The 17,124-nt window shown below is 33.7% G+C and overlaps 3 protein-coding genes across 4 annotated transcripts; 2 read left to right on the forward strand and 1 right to left on the reverse strand.

Moving 5' to 3' along the window:
• Nucleotides 1-236: 236 nt before the first annotated feature.
• LOC114424524 (indole-3-pyruvate monooxygenase YUCCA2-like) lies at nt 237-3,471 on the reverse strand. Its single transcript, XM_028391381.1, has 4 exons — nt 2,182-3,471; nt 1,016-1,264; nt 725-847; nt 237-583 (listed from the first exon to the last, which is right to left on the reverse strand). The coding sequence occupies exons 1-4, from the start codon at nt 2,875-2,877 to the stop codon at nt 395-397; spliced, it is 1,257 nt and encodes a 418-aa protein (XP_028247182.1). The 5' UTR covers nt 2,878-3,471; the 3' UTR covers nt 237-394.
• A 5,445-nt stretch (nt 3,472-8,916) lies between these two features.
• LOC114421169 lies at nt 8,917-13,661 on the forward strand. Of its 2 annotated transcripts, none has more exons than XM_028386992.1 (6): nt 8,917-9,106; nt 9,237-9,369; nt 9,597-9,692; nt 10,845-10,989; nt 11,086-11,226; nt 11,352-13,661. In XM_028386992.1, the coding sequence occupies exons 2-6, from the start codon at nt 9,356-9,358 to the stop codon at nt 13,182-13,184; spliced, it is 2,229 nt and encodes a 742-aa protein (XP_028242793.1). In that variant the 5' UTR covers nt 8,917-9,106; nt 9,237-9,355; the 3' UTR covers nt 13,185-13,661. The 2 variants fall into 2 exon arrangements, with proteins under 2 accessions (XP_028242793.1, XP_028242792.1); XM_028386991.1 differs by having other exon boundaries at nt 8,918-9,106; nt 9,589-9,692.
• Nucleotides 13,662-13,857: 196 nt separating this feature from the next.
• LOC114421171 (putative protein TPRXL) lies at nt 13,858-15,316 on the forward strand. The gene has a single exon (XM_028386993.1). It carries the CDS (start codon nt 14,232-14,234, stop codon nt 15,015-15,017), a length of 786 nt encoding a protein of 261 aa, XP_028242794.1. The 5' UTR covers nt 13,858-14,231; the 3' UTR covers nt 15,018-15,316.
• The last annotated feature ends 1,808 nt before the right edge of the window (nt 15,317-17,124 follow it).

Genomic DNA, 17,124 nt, shown 5'->3' on the forward strand with positions numbered 1-17,124 from the left:
TTATAATTAAATAATGATATAAAAAATAAACTATCAACACATATTATTTATTCATCTTTAAAAATAAAAATATATAAATTAAGAAAAATAAAATTCATAAGTTGATGGAATGATAAATTTCTCTTGCGTTCACGTTTCACATGTAAAAAATAATTTATTTTAAAAAAAGTTAGGTTTGAGTTCTTGTGTAGATTTTTTTTAAAAAAAAATTAGTGACGAAATTAATCTTTGATGAAATGAGTTGTAGTATATTTATATTCTCTGAAAAAAAAAAGTGTAATGTTTGAATGAAACGTGATCTAAATATAATTACTGCTTAATTCAAGCACAAAAGATTCCGTTGCTTAATTCAAGCACAAAAGATTCCGTTGTATATCCTAAAACGCATCAAGTCCTACACACGCGTGGTATTAGCAGCTTTCCAACAGTGTTCAATATCTTCTGCCGTCCTCTTTGAATGAATAGATGCACCAAGAAGGCCACGTTTAGAGAAACCCACGGCATAGAGTCCATTTTCACCTTTCCATCCATTTGGGAAATCTTTCCTGGGCAATCCATCCTTCTCACAAAACATGTTGCTGCCCTGGTGACAAAAAATATTCAAAAGCCCATCATTATATGTTTAATTGTATTTCATTAACGTCAATGATTACATTAAGTATATATAAGTGCCCATACTAAGCCAATTAGCCAAAAGGCCCAAACTAAATTAGCAAGGAAGCACCTTCAACCAAGTGGGTACATTGCTTTTGTAACCAGTTGCCATAATGATGACATCGAAATTCTCTGTTTTTCCATCTACAAATTCCACCTTATGCTTTGCTAGTTGTTTAATTCCGCGGCAAACCTATACATATTAGACAATATAATGTTGGAAGCAATAAAGAAAAAAGTTTTTTTTGCTTCTTTTAAATCTCCACCTTTAAGCAAAAGGCAAATTTGTTTGATTATGACAAGAACCAGAATACGATGAAAAATAGTTTGGATTTGATTGGGATAGGAAGAATAATCTAACCTTAATTTTTCCACTTTTTATGTGAGCAAGTGTGCCTACATCCAAAACTGGGGTCTTGCCGCACAAGTTCTTGAGCTCTAGAGGGCCAATTTTGGGACGATTAAGTCCAAATTGAGCTGTGTCCCCGAGAATGAGATGTGACATCAGAAGTAAAAATTTGTCCACGAGACGCATGGGGAACCACTTGAGCAAGCTCATAGATAAACCAAACGTTGATTTCCCAAACATCTGCTGAGGCAAGATATGCACCTACATAAAAAGAAAATATCACGTTTAATATTAAAGATCATAAAAGTTGCTTAATAAACTTCTAGGAAAATTAGTAACCCTCATCTTTTCATGCTTCCGGAGATTTACATAGAAAATGGTTTGATTCGATGAGAGAAAAGAACATACTATCAATATAAAAAGTTTGGATTGCTGACGTTGTTTGCGCATGCGAACTATTGAGGACCATGACAAAAACATTTTTGAGAGATTTTTAGTTTAAAAAAAAAACATTTTTAAAGAGTGTCTTTATTTAGAGTTAATAGTCGAGTTAAATTTTAAAAATAATTAAATTAGTTTTCGCAAGATGCAATTTCTGTCATACTAATTCTTTAATAATGAAAATGACGTTTGGGGTTTGTATTCGGCCCTCACAATAATTCATGAGACTAAGTTGAATAACAGAAGACATATTTGAAATCAAACTTCAACAAAATACACATTTAAAAACCTTAGGCGTGAAATTTAAATTAAATTAAAGTATAAAAATATGAATTTTATATTATTTTACTGTTTATTTTTTTTTTCACTCTTTTCTCTACAGACACACCTTAAAAATTAATACTGTACAATCTTTCTGAACCTAGTTTCATATCATGATTCACTCCATATATTAGCAGACTCTGTACCCGTCACTCTTTCCAGCTGAACGAGGGTCTTGCAACGATTTGGACCGGAACACATTTAAACTGGATTTAAGAGGATCAGTCAACTGAAAGTAAGAGCAACACCCACATGCTTTCTAATGTATATATATAGAAACAACAATTAATGAGTAAATAGTTCAATATATATAGCTGGTGTAAAAGTGTTCATATTTTTATCCAATTGTAAATGGTTATGATTAGTTTATAGAGTAACAATATAATTAGAAGATCATAAGTTTAAAGTGTACTCACCGTATCTCTAACCACAAGGGATGGGCGAGCATCATGGTTGCATAAATCTAAGCAAACTTCCATGCCTGAATTCCCACATCCAACAACCAAAACATTCTTCCCACAAAACATACTACCACTTTTATATGAGCTGGTGTGTAAGATAGGCCCTTCAAACTCACTCATTCCTTCAATTTGAGGCACAACCTCTTCAGCATTCTCTCCAGTGGCTACTATCAGCCACTGACAAACATATTCTGTCTCCTCCTTTTTCAAACCTTGAGTCTTCACCCTCCAGTACCCACATCCATGATCAAAATTGGCACTGATCACTGTCTTGCTTAAAGCTGGTTTTATATCAAAATGGTCAGCATAGGCTTTGAGATAGGCCAAGAATTGTTGTTTGGTTGGATAAGAGGGAAAGTTTTGTGGGAATGGCATTAGAGGGAGTTGGCAGAATTGCTTAGGGAGATGAAGGCACAGGCGGTCATAAGTCTTGAGCTGCCACATTGAAGCTAAGCAATCAGCTCTTTCAAGGATTAAGCTTGGAATGCCTTTCTGTTTAAGACATGCTGCTGCAGCAAGCCCTGATGGACCAGCACCCACTATCACTGGTCCTGCCACACTTATTGGCTTTGTCATTTTACCCATCTTTACCTCAACATAATCATGGACACTTTTTCCTTCCACTTCCTTCAAGTACTCCATGTTAAGCATCAAAGGGGGAAGGAGTTATAATTTCAAGAATTTCAAGCCTGAATAAAAAGCTTCAAGAGGTGCACAAGGTCATGACAAAGTGAAACCATTAAATCAAGATTTTAAATTGCAATCACAGTAGTGGTTTCATGACCATCCTTGATATAGTGAATAAATGCAACCACAATTATGGTCAAGTTGTGGTCACACAGACCCCCAGAAACCTTGATATTGTGGCCAAAATTTCGGTGGCGGAATGCTTTTTAAAACTTTGCGTAAAATAAAACCATGATAGTACTTTGAGTGAAGTTGAAACAGATGAGATACAGTATGGTCTGATTGATCTGAAGATCAAATCAAAATGGTATGTAAGGGTATGATTTGCTTCAATAAGCCAAGGCTGACAAGAAGTTTGGTTTTGTTGAATGGATGAGAAAGCAGGAAGCAACAAAGTCTCAGGGCATAAACAGAAACTAATAGACAGCAAGTTAAAGGGATTTTGTATTGGGATGGAATCGATGTATGCATATATGTATGTATATATATTTGAATTGGTGACTGCTGATGAGTGCTAAAGGAGTTTGGTTTATAAATTATAAGTGGGACAACTCCACGTTATGATAACTAACATTAACAACAAACAAACTTTCATCACACTTATCAAAAAATACACAACACATATTGGGAGTGGGCAAAAGTTTGGCCTTATTATGTAGAAACAGTGATTCAAATACCAGAGATGGTATCTTAATTAACTTAGATTAAATTAATCATTTGATTCCTATAATTTTATAGTTTTTATCTTTTTTAGTAAAGTGATATTTTTAGTTCTTATAATTTATATTTTAATTTTTTTTAATCCCTATAGTTTAAAAGTGTTATTTTTAATTCCTATTATGATTATTATTTTTTTAGTCTCTATAATTTTCAAATTACAAGACTAAAAAAGAATTAAAATGTAAAATTATAGGGACTAAAAAAAACACTTTTAAACTATAGAAAAAAAAATTAAGATGTAAACTATAAGGACTAATAAGACCACTTTTAAACTATATAAATTAAATAATAATCATGAAATTATTAGAAAAAAAAGAGTAATTTAACCGTTAATTTATTATAATATAAAGACTTAATAATTTCAGCTTTATCTGTTCACGTTCAATTTTGCTTCCTTGATATTTATTGCAGCAGTCAGATATCACAATTTTCAATAAAAAAAGATCCCTCTATCATTTTATCTTCCAATTACTAACAAAAGTTAGTAAATGACCTATTTATGTATGGGATATTACACTTTATTACGTATAGCATCTTAATGACCCATCTTAATTACCCATTAGTCATTTCAATCTACTTAAACACATCATTTTATCATATTTAAATTTGTAATTTTATATTAATCTATCTAATCAAAGATTTAAATGAATTAAACTCACTCCTTTTTTATTTTCTTTTTTGCTGAAGGGAGAAGACAACAACCCACACCCAAACTCACTGATGTGCGTATCTATTAAGATTTTAATTTAGTTAGGGCCATGTCGTGTATAAATAAAATTTTGTTAGTAATTGCACGATGGATTGAAAGGACATAGTTTTGTTTTAAAAATAAAACAAATTAGGGGATTCGGCTGCAAAAAATCATTAAGAGAAAGAAAACACACATTAATCATAATAGGAAGAAACCAAAGTGTAATTACACCTAAAACGTAATAGGGTGTGGTGTTTTTTTAGGAATAATTTTCACATAAACTATAGTTAATTTATCAATATTTTATTTAAAAAAAATTAATTTTTAATTACTAATTAAATCATATGTTCTATGAATGACAACATAAGTAGATGACTTTGTTGATAGAGTGACTAATAATCGTTAAATATGAACTATTTTTTATAATAAAAATATATTGAAAATATCTTTAAAAATATTTATTTAGCGGTTATTTTTTTCTTAAATGATAAAAATTGATATTTTTATTATTTATGACTTGTAAATATAAAAATAATGGATTAAAAGAAAAAAGATCAAAAAAATATGAATAAAAAATATTTTCAGCGAGCCCAAGTCTACTTCAACAATTATAAAAAAGGAGTCAAGCCAAGAAAGAAAGGGGGAAATCTCACAACCTACACACTTGGTCTATCCCTTAGGGGAAATCTCTTTTCCTTGTTATTAGTCATCTGTCACCCTCTTTCCTTATTATTAGTCATTTATCACCTTCTTCCATCCACCTCAACCTCTAGAGTGTAAAAGTCTCTCACGACATGAGAGGCTAAACCCTTAGTTAGGGTCTCACAGACCTAAAATCCAAAACGATATATGATATACTCTTTACTATTTATCAATGCAATATCATGTATTTTTTTTCCTATTATCTTTTCTGTTTATCTTTTCATGCATTATTCATATTTATATTCTGTTAGGGGTTAGACGCTCGGGAGATGATAACTTCTAAATAAGATTTAAAGAAAATATGCATGCATTAGTGGGGTTAGACACTCGAAAAATAGTAACTTCTAATAGAACAAAAAGAAAGGATTTTATAATAAAATCATTGCTAGACATAGAGTGATTGCATTATGTCTATGCGTCAAAACAAACATCTAGAATTAGAACTTCATACATTTTATCTATTGAGTCTTTGTAAAGACATTTGGGAAATAGATAGGTAAAATAGGTTTGTCATCGTGAGACATTAGGGGTATTCTAACATATGTGGGTAGGAAAAAATTTACTAAATTGATAGAGAAAAATCTAAAATAATACATCTTAGGCAAATAAGACAGATTTCAACATTATCATATCTTGAATTTATCTTTTTTTTTTTATCTTAATCTTAATCTTTTATTTTTCTTATCTTTTACTTTTCTTATCTTTTATTTTTTAATCTTTATCATCTTTTAATTTAAATCTTTTATATTTTCTTTCTTTAATTTTTATCTTTAAATATTTATCTTTCTTTATCTATTATTTTAAATTATTTATCTATTACTTTTAATTTGGGTTTACATCAATCTAAGTACAAACAAAGTCTCTGTCGATTCGACACTCAGATTTTCAAATATTTTACTACTTGTGACAAATTTGGTACACTTGCCAACGAGTTAACAGTGACACTTTTCAGATGTTAATGCTAGTATCACATGTTAGTAACTTTGACTGTTTGATAATCGACTTCAAAGAAATATGATTTTTAACACACATTTACCCCCCGTTTCTTGTTCCACACCTTCTTTCTCAAGATGTTCCTTTCAACTTGGCAAGTTACTTCAACTTTGCCCAGATTGTCCTTTCAGGTTTTCAACTTAGAATAATTTTTTTTAGCTCTAACTTTTGCCTAGGTCCCCTTTTCGGGTTTTCAATCTAGCGAGTTTTTTTTCTCAAGCATAAAACTTCTTCACTGCATCAAAATTCACCCGATATGAGAGCTCTTTACCATCCATGTTTGTGAGGATAAAAGCTCCTCCTGAGAACTTTTTCTTGACTGCATAGGATCCTTCATAATTTGGTGTCCATTTACCAAGCTTGTCTTTTTTGTTTAGAAGAATCTTCTTCAAAACTGAATCTTCCACTTGAAATTCTCTTGGATGTACCTTCCTCTCAAATGCTTTCTTTAATCTCTTTTGGTATAACTGGTCATGGCAAATTGCATTCAACCTTTCCTCCTTAATGAGATTTAATTTCTCAAATTCACTTTGGACCCACTTTGCTTCTTCTAACTTTGCTTCCATCAACACTCTTAAAGAAGGGATTTCAACTTCAATGGGTAAGACTGCTTCGATCCCATATACTAAGGAAAATGGAGTTGCACAGATTGAAATACGAATCGAAGTATGATATCCATGCAAAGCAAATGTCACCACCATCTTCTGGATTATCTTGAAATTCTTGTTTGCCGCTTCTACTGCCCAATATGGAAAAGAACTGTGATGTTAGATTTTGAAATCAGCACATAATTTTGTCATCATCTTGTAGTTTAGGTTGATGGCATTAGCAATTATTAGCTTTCTTGACACGCCATAACAACAAATCAATTCCTTTTTGATCAACTTCACCATCACATTTCGTGTTACATGAGCGTATGAAGTGGCTCCCACCCAGTTAGTGAAACTATTCTTCAATGAGAATGTTTTAAAAAAATTTCTCAACCTCTTATACTTTCAATTTATCATCAATTTTTTAAATTAAATTTCATTTTTTTTAAAATATCAATAGTTCAAAATAACCTTGAATCATAATATAATTTTTTATCACAAATCCAAAATATATTTTTTGACATAAAATTTATATGTTTAAATATATATTTATTATGAATCTTAAATTATATATGTTTAAATCAACCTTATAACTCGTTTAGATTTTATTTTTTTTGTCAAAAATTTAAAACTGTGTCATTCTTATGATTAATTTTAATAATTCCTTTCCACTGTTATAAAAAAATCATTAAATGACATATCCAAAAAATAAAAGGAGAGAAATAAAAATAAAAGAAACAAGAAGAAAAACGAGAAAAAAAAAAATCGACTACCTGAATCTATTGTTTTAGGTTAGAGCACATGTACGAGCTGAATCTGGCGCAAGGAATGAATCACCATTCACCAAAGATCTGTGGGCTCTTTCGTTAATGAAACTGGGCCTCAGCACAAAACTTGTAGAAAATTGCTATTTCAACTTCCACTTATTATTAATACACTTCCCTTTCAATTTTTTTTCAACAATACCCTAAAAAATTACACTCCCCCATATTTATCAATGCCTAACCTGATGGGAAAGTCCAGATTTGTTTCTCCGTCCGTCACTGAATCAAATGCATGTAGCGGGACTCCTAGTTCTAGATGCAACTCAACTACGGAACTACAGTACCTGTTCAATAAATGGAGTTTTTTCTTTATATAGAATTGTGATTGTCTTAAATTATAAATTTTAAGGTGGGTGACAAGGACAAAGGTAACTTGTACTATAATAGAATGATTATTGTATTAGGCTTCATTTTTAAAAGTAATGTACTTTTAGTGTTTAAAAACTAAAAATAGGTAAAGGATGCCTTGTTATTTTTTAAAAATATTTTTGTGATATATATAATGTTAATATATAAATTATTTAGTTAGATATTAATTTTTAAATTATTTTTAAATATAAAATGATTCTTATTTTCTTTAATTTCTAAAATGAGACAACATTTTATACGTATTCATGTAGCAATGCATCTAAATAGTTTAAAATTGTGTAAGCATTTATCAACCTAAATATCCAAATACAAATAATTTATTAAAATTTAAATACTTATAACAAATTCCTATACAGTAAAAGCTTTTTGAAAATATATTAATTAAACTTTTTTTCAAACGGGCATAATACTATCGTGCCGAAGCCTATAAAACATTACCCCACCTAAAATAAAGTTATATTTTTTTCTGACATAAAATAAAGTTATATATAGACAACATTAACTTAAACTCGTACAATATTAATAATAGATATATTCAAGATGATTTAAAAGATTTGTTCCAGCTTAAATATTAACCAAAAGTAAAAAGCTTAAATAGTTTGAAAGAGAATTTTACTATTTATAATTAATTCCATACAAATTAATTGTAGTCTATAAAAGAATATGTAAAGAAATAAAAAAAAAAAGAGGCACATTCTTGAGAATTTCCCGGTTCAGGTTAAACCGTTAAACACTAAGAATCTAATGGGTGATGCAACGGCTCTTAACCCCTTAGCCCCTTCATTCTGTCCCACCCATTCCCAATAGCGCCAACCGCACCTATTGGGATGTGCGATCCAGCTCAGCAACTTACTTTACATCCTCACCATACATTCATTTTCCCCTGTCACCAAATTCGGTCTCGGTTCCATTGTAATTTCGAGTTCCATTTGCACCCGAACAAAACTCCTTTAACTACCGAAAATACCCCTCCAACGTTCGCATTAACCTTCGTCTTTATTGAAACAGCCAAAGGTCATTATCGTCGCAGCAGAAGCGCCTTCCGAAATATCCTTTTCCTAAACTGGATTTATTTATTTTCATTCATTAGTAGTACTATTTATTTAATATATTCTCTCTCTCTCTCTCTCTCTCTCCTTTTTTCATTGCAACACAGAGCCTGTTACTCCCCGACGAAGCTTTCGGCAAATGGCGAATCTTGCATTCTGAGCTTCCGAGTCCATTAGCTCACTGAGTCAAACCGCCGAGTTGAGATCGCTCAACATGTTGGACGGAATACTCGGCAGAGGCTTCACCGCGAAATGGTTCACACTCTGTGCTATGTTTTCTTCATTGTTTTTATTGTTTGATGAAGAAAGTGTGGAGAGATTTGAGATTGTGGTTACACTTCTGATTACGACAAACGTGCTTTCTTCTGCTGCTTTTTGTTTTCAGCAAATCGTTGATCAAATTGACGAACAGGCGAATCGATGTGATACGGAGGAAGAGAAGAGCGACAGAGAAGTTTCTGAAGAAAGATATTGCTGATCTATTGCTCAACGGTCTCGATATCAATGCCTATGGAAGGGTAATTGATCCTCTTTTGTTTTTTACTTTTATTTTTTTGCGTTTTAATTTGTTCAGTGCAGTTTGTGGATTCCGTTACGTTAGATTATCGAGGATGCTAATTTTCATCGAGTAATGGATTACAATAGACTTTTAATTGTGCGATTGTGAGGGATTCCTTTGTTTGTTTGATGATTTTGTTTCAATTATATGTTTTGTCTTGTTGCGAGGTGTTTAACAGGCTGAAGGGCTTGTGGTTGAGTTAACACTGTCCTCTTGCTATGGTTTCGTTGAGAATTGCTGTGAGTTTGTGTTGAAGCATCTCCCTGCGATGCAGAAACTGAGGTATTAATTTGTTTTCAATTTCTATTTCTTTTGTTAATAATGATTTTTAATTTCATTTACACTCAGAATCATGACGTATGTGGTCAATCTGCCAGTGTTATTCGCTAGTAACATAATTGCTTTGGCCGAAAACCAATTTTACTCTGAAATTCGTCCGCTAAATTGGGTATGATGCATGGTATGGATACACGCGCTAATATAATTCTTAAAGACTATAAATGAAGAATAGAAAATAGTGGTACATTATTATAAAATAAAATAATTTATAATTATAGAAAGTATCAAATTCGTATTCCACATCTCACTGGTCGCAAATAAAATGAATGAATTTCAATAAATAAAGAAAAAAAAACGTGGAAAATTTTAGAGAAAGGCAAAAAAAAAGGTCCCTAAATTTACTTAAACTGTCATTTTTTTGCAGGGGGCTTAACGTATATCTAATTATATATCTCATGCTGCACCTAGTTTTATTTAAGTCATACTCAAACCGCCTATAAGTTTTTTTTAAAATAATTTATTAACTAAGTGTACCGTATCATATCCATTACATTTATTACGTACCGGATACACTAAAATAGAATACAGTACCATGCTTCTCTGGAGATTAGGATTATGTGTAAGTTGGTGGCAGTGTTTTATCTTCTGATATCGTCAGCAACTTTTTTTTCCTCATTGTCTGATCAACAATCTCACAATTGCATCATTTCTAATTTCTGTCTACACCACACAACTGACTACACCATACAACAGTGTGCATCTACAGGTTTATATGTGTGTAGTTGTTCTGTGTGTGGTTGAACATAGTTTTGGCCTTTGCTCGTGCAGTTTTTCATGTTTAGGTACCGATTACAGTTTTTCCAAGCAATGAAGTAATTTCAGTAATGATTTTGGTGAGATGAACTGGTCATAATAAATGACGCTTTCAGTTTATGATGTGTGAGGGGTGGGGGGGGGGGGGGGGGGGGGGAGTTATGTTTATGTATTTTTGGTTGACTAAAATGGTGGGTTGGACACCTGTAACTGTCATAAACGTCCCAAAATTGTTATGGTTGGGTAGTCGTTGTACATTTTTCCTTAAATTCAGAAGTTGAATCATTTTTTTGATCAGTCAGAAGTTGAATAATTAGCACAACTGCTCCATTTCTTTTACAGTGGTTGCCCTGAGGAATGTAGGATGGCTGTATCGTCTCTGATGTTTGGGGCTGCAAGATTTTCTGATTTACCAGAGTTACGTGACCTAAGGCAAATATTTCAGGAGAGATACGGGAATTCCATGGAATGTTATGTCAATCAAGAGGTGTTTTTTCATTTATGTTTGCTGCAAATATTTACCATAGTTGAATTAATGACTTTTTCTGGTTTCCTGGACTGACTAAATATTTCAAATTATCAGTTTGCTGCAAATTTGAATTTCAAGTCTTCTACATTGGAGAACAAGGTCTGCTTGATGCAGGAGATTTCATCAGAGTTTTCAATAAACTGGGACTCCAAGGATTTCAAACTGAGGATGTCGAGATCCTCTGCAAATGTACAGGTACTGTCTTCTGCATTTCCTTCTCATTTGTACTGGTTTTGTTGTCAAAATTGAATACTCAAATAATTCTTACTTTGTTTCAAATTTTGAGAACGTGTGTAAAATTGCTTATATTTGTTGTACAGGGCCACAATGCTTGTATGTCTAACCATGATAAACCATCACATGGCAAGGATTTTACCCAAAAAGAAGTAAGGAATGATGTTTTGTTAGAGAAAAATTGTGATCTTGCCAATAATGGGTGCAGATTTCGGAATGGCAAGGAAGCTATTGTGTTAAACAGACTTGATCACGATCTTCATTCTAGATCCGTACTCCCTGGAAATGGATTCAAGCCTCTAAATGGTCATGAAGTTCTTCGGAAAAGGGATGGCCATGATAATCCAGGAATGCAAGAGATTACTGTTGAGAAGAGTGATAGAGGCTATTGGAAGGAGGGCAGTATGCTAAAACCAATTGGACATCCATCTCAGCAGAAAACAGTGGAACAATTTGAAGGTGGTTCCAAGCTGCAATATAGTAGGGGGAATATCACCCCTCCAAGAGCCAACCAGGGTTGTGTGCTAAAACCGATCGGACATCCATCTCAGCAGAAAACAGTGGAACAATTTGAAGGTGGTTCCAAGCTGCATTATAGTAGGGGGAATATCACCCCTCCAAGAGCCAACCTGGGTAGTATACTAAAACCATTTGGACATCCATCTCAGCAAAAAACTGTGGAACAATTTGAAGGTGGTTCCAAGCTGCAAAATAGTAGGGGGAATGCCACCCCTCCAAGAGAAAACCAGGTCAGTAAGCTAAAACCATTTGGACATCCATCTCAGCAAAAAACAGAGGAACAATTTGAGGGTGGTTCCAAGGTGCATTATAGTAGGGGGAATATCACTCCTCCAAGAGCCAACCTGGGTAGTATACTAAAACCATTTGGACATCCATCTCAGCAAAAAACAGTTGAACTATTTAAAGGTGGTTCGAAGCTGCAAGATAGTATAGGGAATACTACCCCTTTAAGAGAAAACCAGGACGCTGCATTTGCTAGGAAGTCTCCTAGTGATGTTGGTTCGCATTTCAACAGTAATGCGAATGAGCCATTTGCTGTTAATCATGCTGGCCTTCCTGGTGCTGATAAATCCGAGAGAGAAACTCAAAGTGATGAAACACCTGCACTGAAGCCCTGCTACAGTAATGTCATTCCACCTCCATATGTTAAACATCCCAATTCTAAGCAGCAGAGCAGCACACGTGGAGCCAATATCATATCTTCACTTACTGACAGTGGCGGCATCTCTACATATCATTCAGCACATGAGAAGCCTGATGCTGCTTATGTGATGGAGAGGAGGATTCAAATAGATTTGGATAGTTCTGACCAGGATTGGCAGGGCAATAGACATGAGAGACTGAGCAAACAGAGTTGTGATAAAGAGATCTCAATTCGAGAAGATGCCGAAGAAGTCCCTGTGGTAAAACCAAGATCTATGCGGCGAAGGCACTCAAGATCACGACCACCTGGTTACTATGATGCCTCTAATGAAGACTCTGAACTTGAGAGAAAATCAAGGAGCAGAAGCAGGAGACGAGATGAATCAAGACGTGGTCTGAAAGCTATGCTTGATGATGAACGGTACCAAAATGCTGAAGAGGAAAGGGTAATAGATAAATTGCTGATCCATTATAGCAAAAAGCCATCCGTCCTTGTGCCTGAAAAATTAAAAAGAAACTCTAAAATTCACCATGCACATGACTCAACCAGGGAATTGCTGCAGAATGGAAGCGGATATGCATCACGATCATTTTCCCTTCCTCGTGAAAAACAAAAAGAAGCGGAAATCAAGAAGAAAGTGTTTACGCGTGCTGCTACGTTTGAACCAGTTAGATCACTCGAAGCTCGGCATGTGCATCCTAAGTTACCTGACTGTGATGATCTAGCAGCTAGGATTGCGGCCTTACGAGGATGATAAAGGATCATATAAGTATAATGCTCCTCTTTTATCAGCATGATTGCACTCGTTATTATGATCATCACGCTTTAATCTTGTTACAATGTTAAGTGCCTGGTATTACAGAAGAATGAAGATTGCATGGCGGTGCTTTTATTGCAAAATGCTGACTACTTCGGAGCTGTACTAAACCATCATAGATGGTCCCGTCTGTGTTGGTTGACAATAGTGACTTTGCCATCATTTACGGACGCAACTATAGGTCATACGCAACATCAATTCAATTTTTGTATTTTATGATTGTAGAAGTGTTTATATATATATATATATGGTGTTCCGACTTTCTTCGGGTTGAGTAATGGTGAGTAATGGGAATAAAAGATGTTGAGACAGACGCTATTCGGAGCCTCTTACTCGCCCTTTTTTTTCTTCAGATGATGTTGTTTGCGCATTTATACATACACGATTTTATATTCATATAATTTTATTATTTAATGGCTTGAATTTTTTTTTTTAATTCTGTTACTTCGCATGAATACAAAGTGTTTTCCCACACTTTAATGCATGAATGTGGCATGTGGATAAAGTTGTACAAAAGGTCATTTTTAATGTGTCACTTCCAATTTTAAGGAACACTCAGAAAAAGGAAAGTAGTGAAATTAATCTGTAGAGTAAGAGTTTACTCAATCGAGGAAGAATAATACAGATGTAAAACTTTTGTTAGTTTTACCATGCGAGCATGCATATGGCAGTAAATTAACAAATTGACTGCTCTGATCTAGAATGTCAAAACTCAAAAGTCCAACCAAACTAGTTGCTCAGAAGAAAAGCCTTTGTGTTCCCTAGGACCATTTCTCTTTTTACGATTCGCATCCGTCTGCATCCAAGCCTCCTTTCTAAGCCAAAAAAGGACTGTTTCCCGCCAAAAAGGACTTTGTTCTTACTTCTTACCTCCACCTATATTACCGTGCATCTTCTCTACAGTCTGCCCCCACATTCTACGAAGGAAGAGACAGAGATAGATAGATAGAGAGAGAGTGGTGATACTCCAACTCCAAAGAGAAGATGAAGGGTTCATCCAAAGTGATTATGGGTGCAACCTTGGTAATGGTGGTAACCCTTGCAGTGGTCCTAGTCCTTATATTTGTGCTGCTAGCTGAGCTCTACTGCTCCCTCTTACGGCGGCGGCGCCACCTCAGAAACAGAAACTCCAACAACACTATTCCCTCTGCCACCACAGCCAGAGCCAATGCTTCACCTTCTCACACAGCCTCACAACCCCAACAAGAGTCTACTCCACCATTCCGCAGCATTTATGCACAAGGAGTCCTCCAAGCTCCAAGAAACATCCTTCTCCCCGCAGTTTCTTCCAAAGAAGAGAAAGCTGGACCAAGGAAGCAGAATCACTATTCTCAACTTGATCAATTTCTTCAAGTTGAAAGCCCTTCCCCACCACCATCCTTCATATCCATAGCACCGGCCTCAAAACCAAATCTTTGCCATGATGATGATAAACAAGCACCTTGCACTGGTGGAGAACAACAGCTTGTGTACATTTCCAACCCCATTTATGAAAACGAGAGCCAAGGGAGTGGAGCAGACACTCCCCCATTTGAGACACCAGACACTTCACCTTCGCGCTTGGAAAGAAGTGGTTCTTCTGAGGAAGATGATGAGGCAACCCTTGCTTGTGTTACCCCACCTTTGACTCCAATGAAGAAGCTCCCTGCAGAGGCTTCTTCAGTTTCCCTAAGAGACGCAAGGTCCTTGGCCACTTCATGCAGTGATTCACGTAGCAACAATGGCCTCTCTTCATCATCCGCTTCCCCTTGCACTTCTCCTTCATGGTAATTTTGTTTTGTTACCAGGGTAGTTTTGTGAATAAAGTTAAAATAGTGGTGGTGGGTTTTTTGCAGGCGTGGTTATCATAGCGCCTGTTGTAGTAACACTCATGGCATGATGCAACTCAACTTTATTATTATTATTTTATCTAGGCTTTCTTGTAGCTAGTTACACTCTGTCTGTTTCCATTGGCATTGTAGTTGTACACTCTGCTTGGAAACTTGGGTGCATTTCCCAGTAGAAAATTTTATATTTTTCCTTGTGTGATTTTGTAGAAATTAAATGAAATGAAATTGTTTCTCTCTCGATTTTTAAGGGCATGGAGTTATGTTCCCGATGAATAATGATAATAATGCATTGGAGGGTAAAGCCACAAACAAGCTGTCACCTGCTCCATCTGCTATCTGCATGCACAGTCTTTAGTTTTTCGTCCATTTCGATAAGGACAAGAACATTGTTCTGCCGCAACGCAAACTCCCTTAGGCAAAGAAGCTTCAGTTTTCCCCCTGATTCTGTTAAGTAGTTTTCTATGGTTGAGATAATAGGAAAATTATTCGGTTTTGTTGGGAACTTGGGAGCATGTAGGTGATGAAGAAATACTACTTAGTTGGGTTGAAAGATAAAATGAATAAAATAAAAGGAAGAAAATGAAGATAAGATAAATTTAAATAAGTAAATTTGTCTTGCTATGTTATGAAAAATTAAAAGAAATGAAAACAAATGTTCTTGTTTGGCTATATCAAGATAATAGAATAAACGTAAAAACTGTAACAAATATATGCAAAGTGAATGCAACAATAAAAAATCTAATGTACCTGAATCCAAAGTTAACGAGGCAACAAAAGTTTCTTCGGTTGGTATATATTGAATTTATATTTTAGAAGGACACGAGTTTAAATAAGAAATCTTTGGCATGTTGTAATATGAAAGTATCTTTTAAGCATTTTTTTTAGCCTCAAGATCTATGTTGGCCTTAGCGAGTGAGTATCTTTTAAACATATGCAAGCACCTTTTAAATGTCCAGTGGGCATTTTGACTAAAATGGGGTATTTTTTTTTTAAAAAAATTATCAGATGGGAATAATTTTTAAAGTCGTATAATTTTACATGATTTTTGTTTTTTATTTTTTATGAAGTCGTAAGTTGAGACACTATTATTTTATGTTTTATTATTTTTTTATTGTTTCAAAAAGAAGTCGTGGTCTTCTACACGACTTCAAAATCTTGGAAGGTTTTACAACTTATGCTGATTTTTTTTTTGTTTTAACGTTAGTTTTAAGAAATCGTTTAGTATTTTATGCACTTATGAATTAAGAAAAATAGTAATTTTGTATGAAGATGATAGTATTATTATTTAATTTGATTTGATAAAGTTATTTTAATATTAACGACATTAAATAATTTATTAATTATTTAATTTTATTTTCTTTATAAATCTTTGCAAAAATTTAAGTATTTTGTTTTCATCATTTCCTAAAAAAATTTACAAAAATTCATAATATCATAAACAAAAAATATAAATTCACTATTTTTTAAAATAAATTAAAAACCTGCATCACGGGAGAAATATTATAACAAAAACTCTTTTGAAATATATTAATACGGAAGAAGAAAATTTTTTAAAGTCGAATAAAAGGCTATGACTTCAAATTTTGAATTATAAAACACGAAATAATTGTGTCTCTATTAAGGACTTCATAAAAATAAAAATAAAAACAAAAGTGGCATAAAATTATATGACTTTTGACTTTGAAATCATAAACATCAATATGACTTATTCTCTTTTGGAAATCAATTTAAAAATTACTCTCATTTGTTAAATTAAAAAAAAAAAAAAAAAAGGAATTACTCCCTTTTAGTCAAAAGATTCGTCGAGTGATCAAACTAGTTTAAAGATACTGCACACACAGGGAAAGCAAGGTAAATCCAAAAACTCAGAGAAAGTATTGGACATTCCAACAGCCAATGATGTCATTACCTTCGGAGGCATTAGGCAATGGAGATAAGTCCTTTTTGCGTCTTCCTTTTGTTTAGTCAAAATTGAGTAAACAGACGAATCTAGTAGTACTTAAACGTTTTACAAATACATCATTTTTTATACATATGTTTTAAGAGCT

This window comes from Glycine soja, chromosome 8 (assembly GCF_004193775.1).
Source record: "Glycine soja cultivar W05 chromosome 8, ASM419377v2, whole genome shotgun sequence".
NCBI classification, from domain to species: Eukaryota; Viridiplantae; Streptophyta; class Magnoliopsida; order Fabales; family Fabaceae; genus Glycine; species Glycine soja.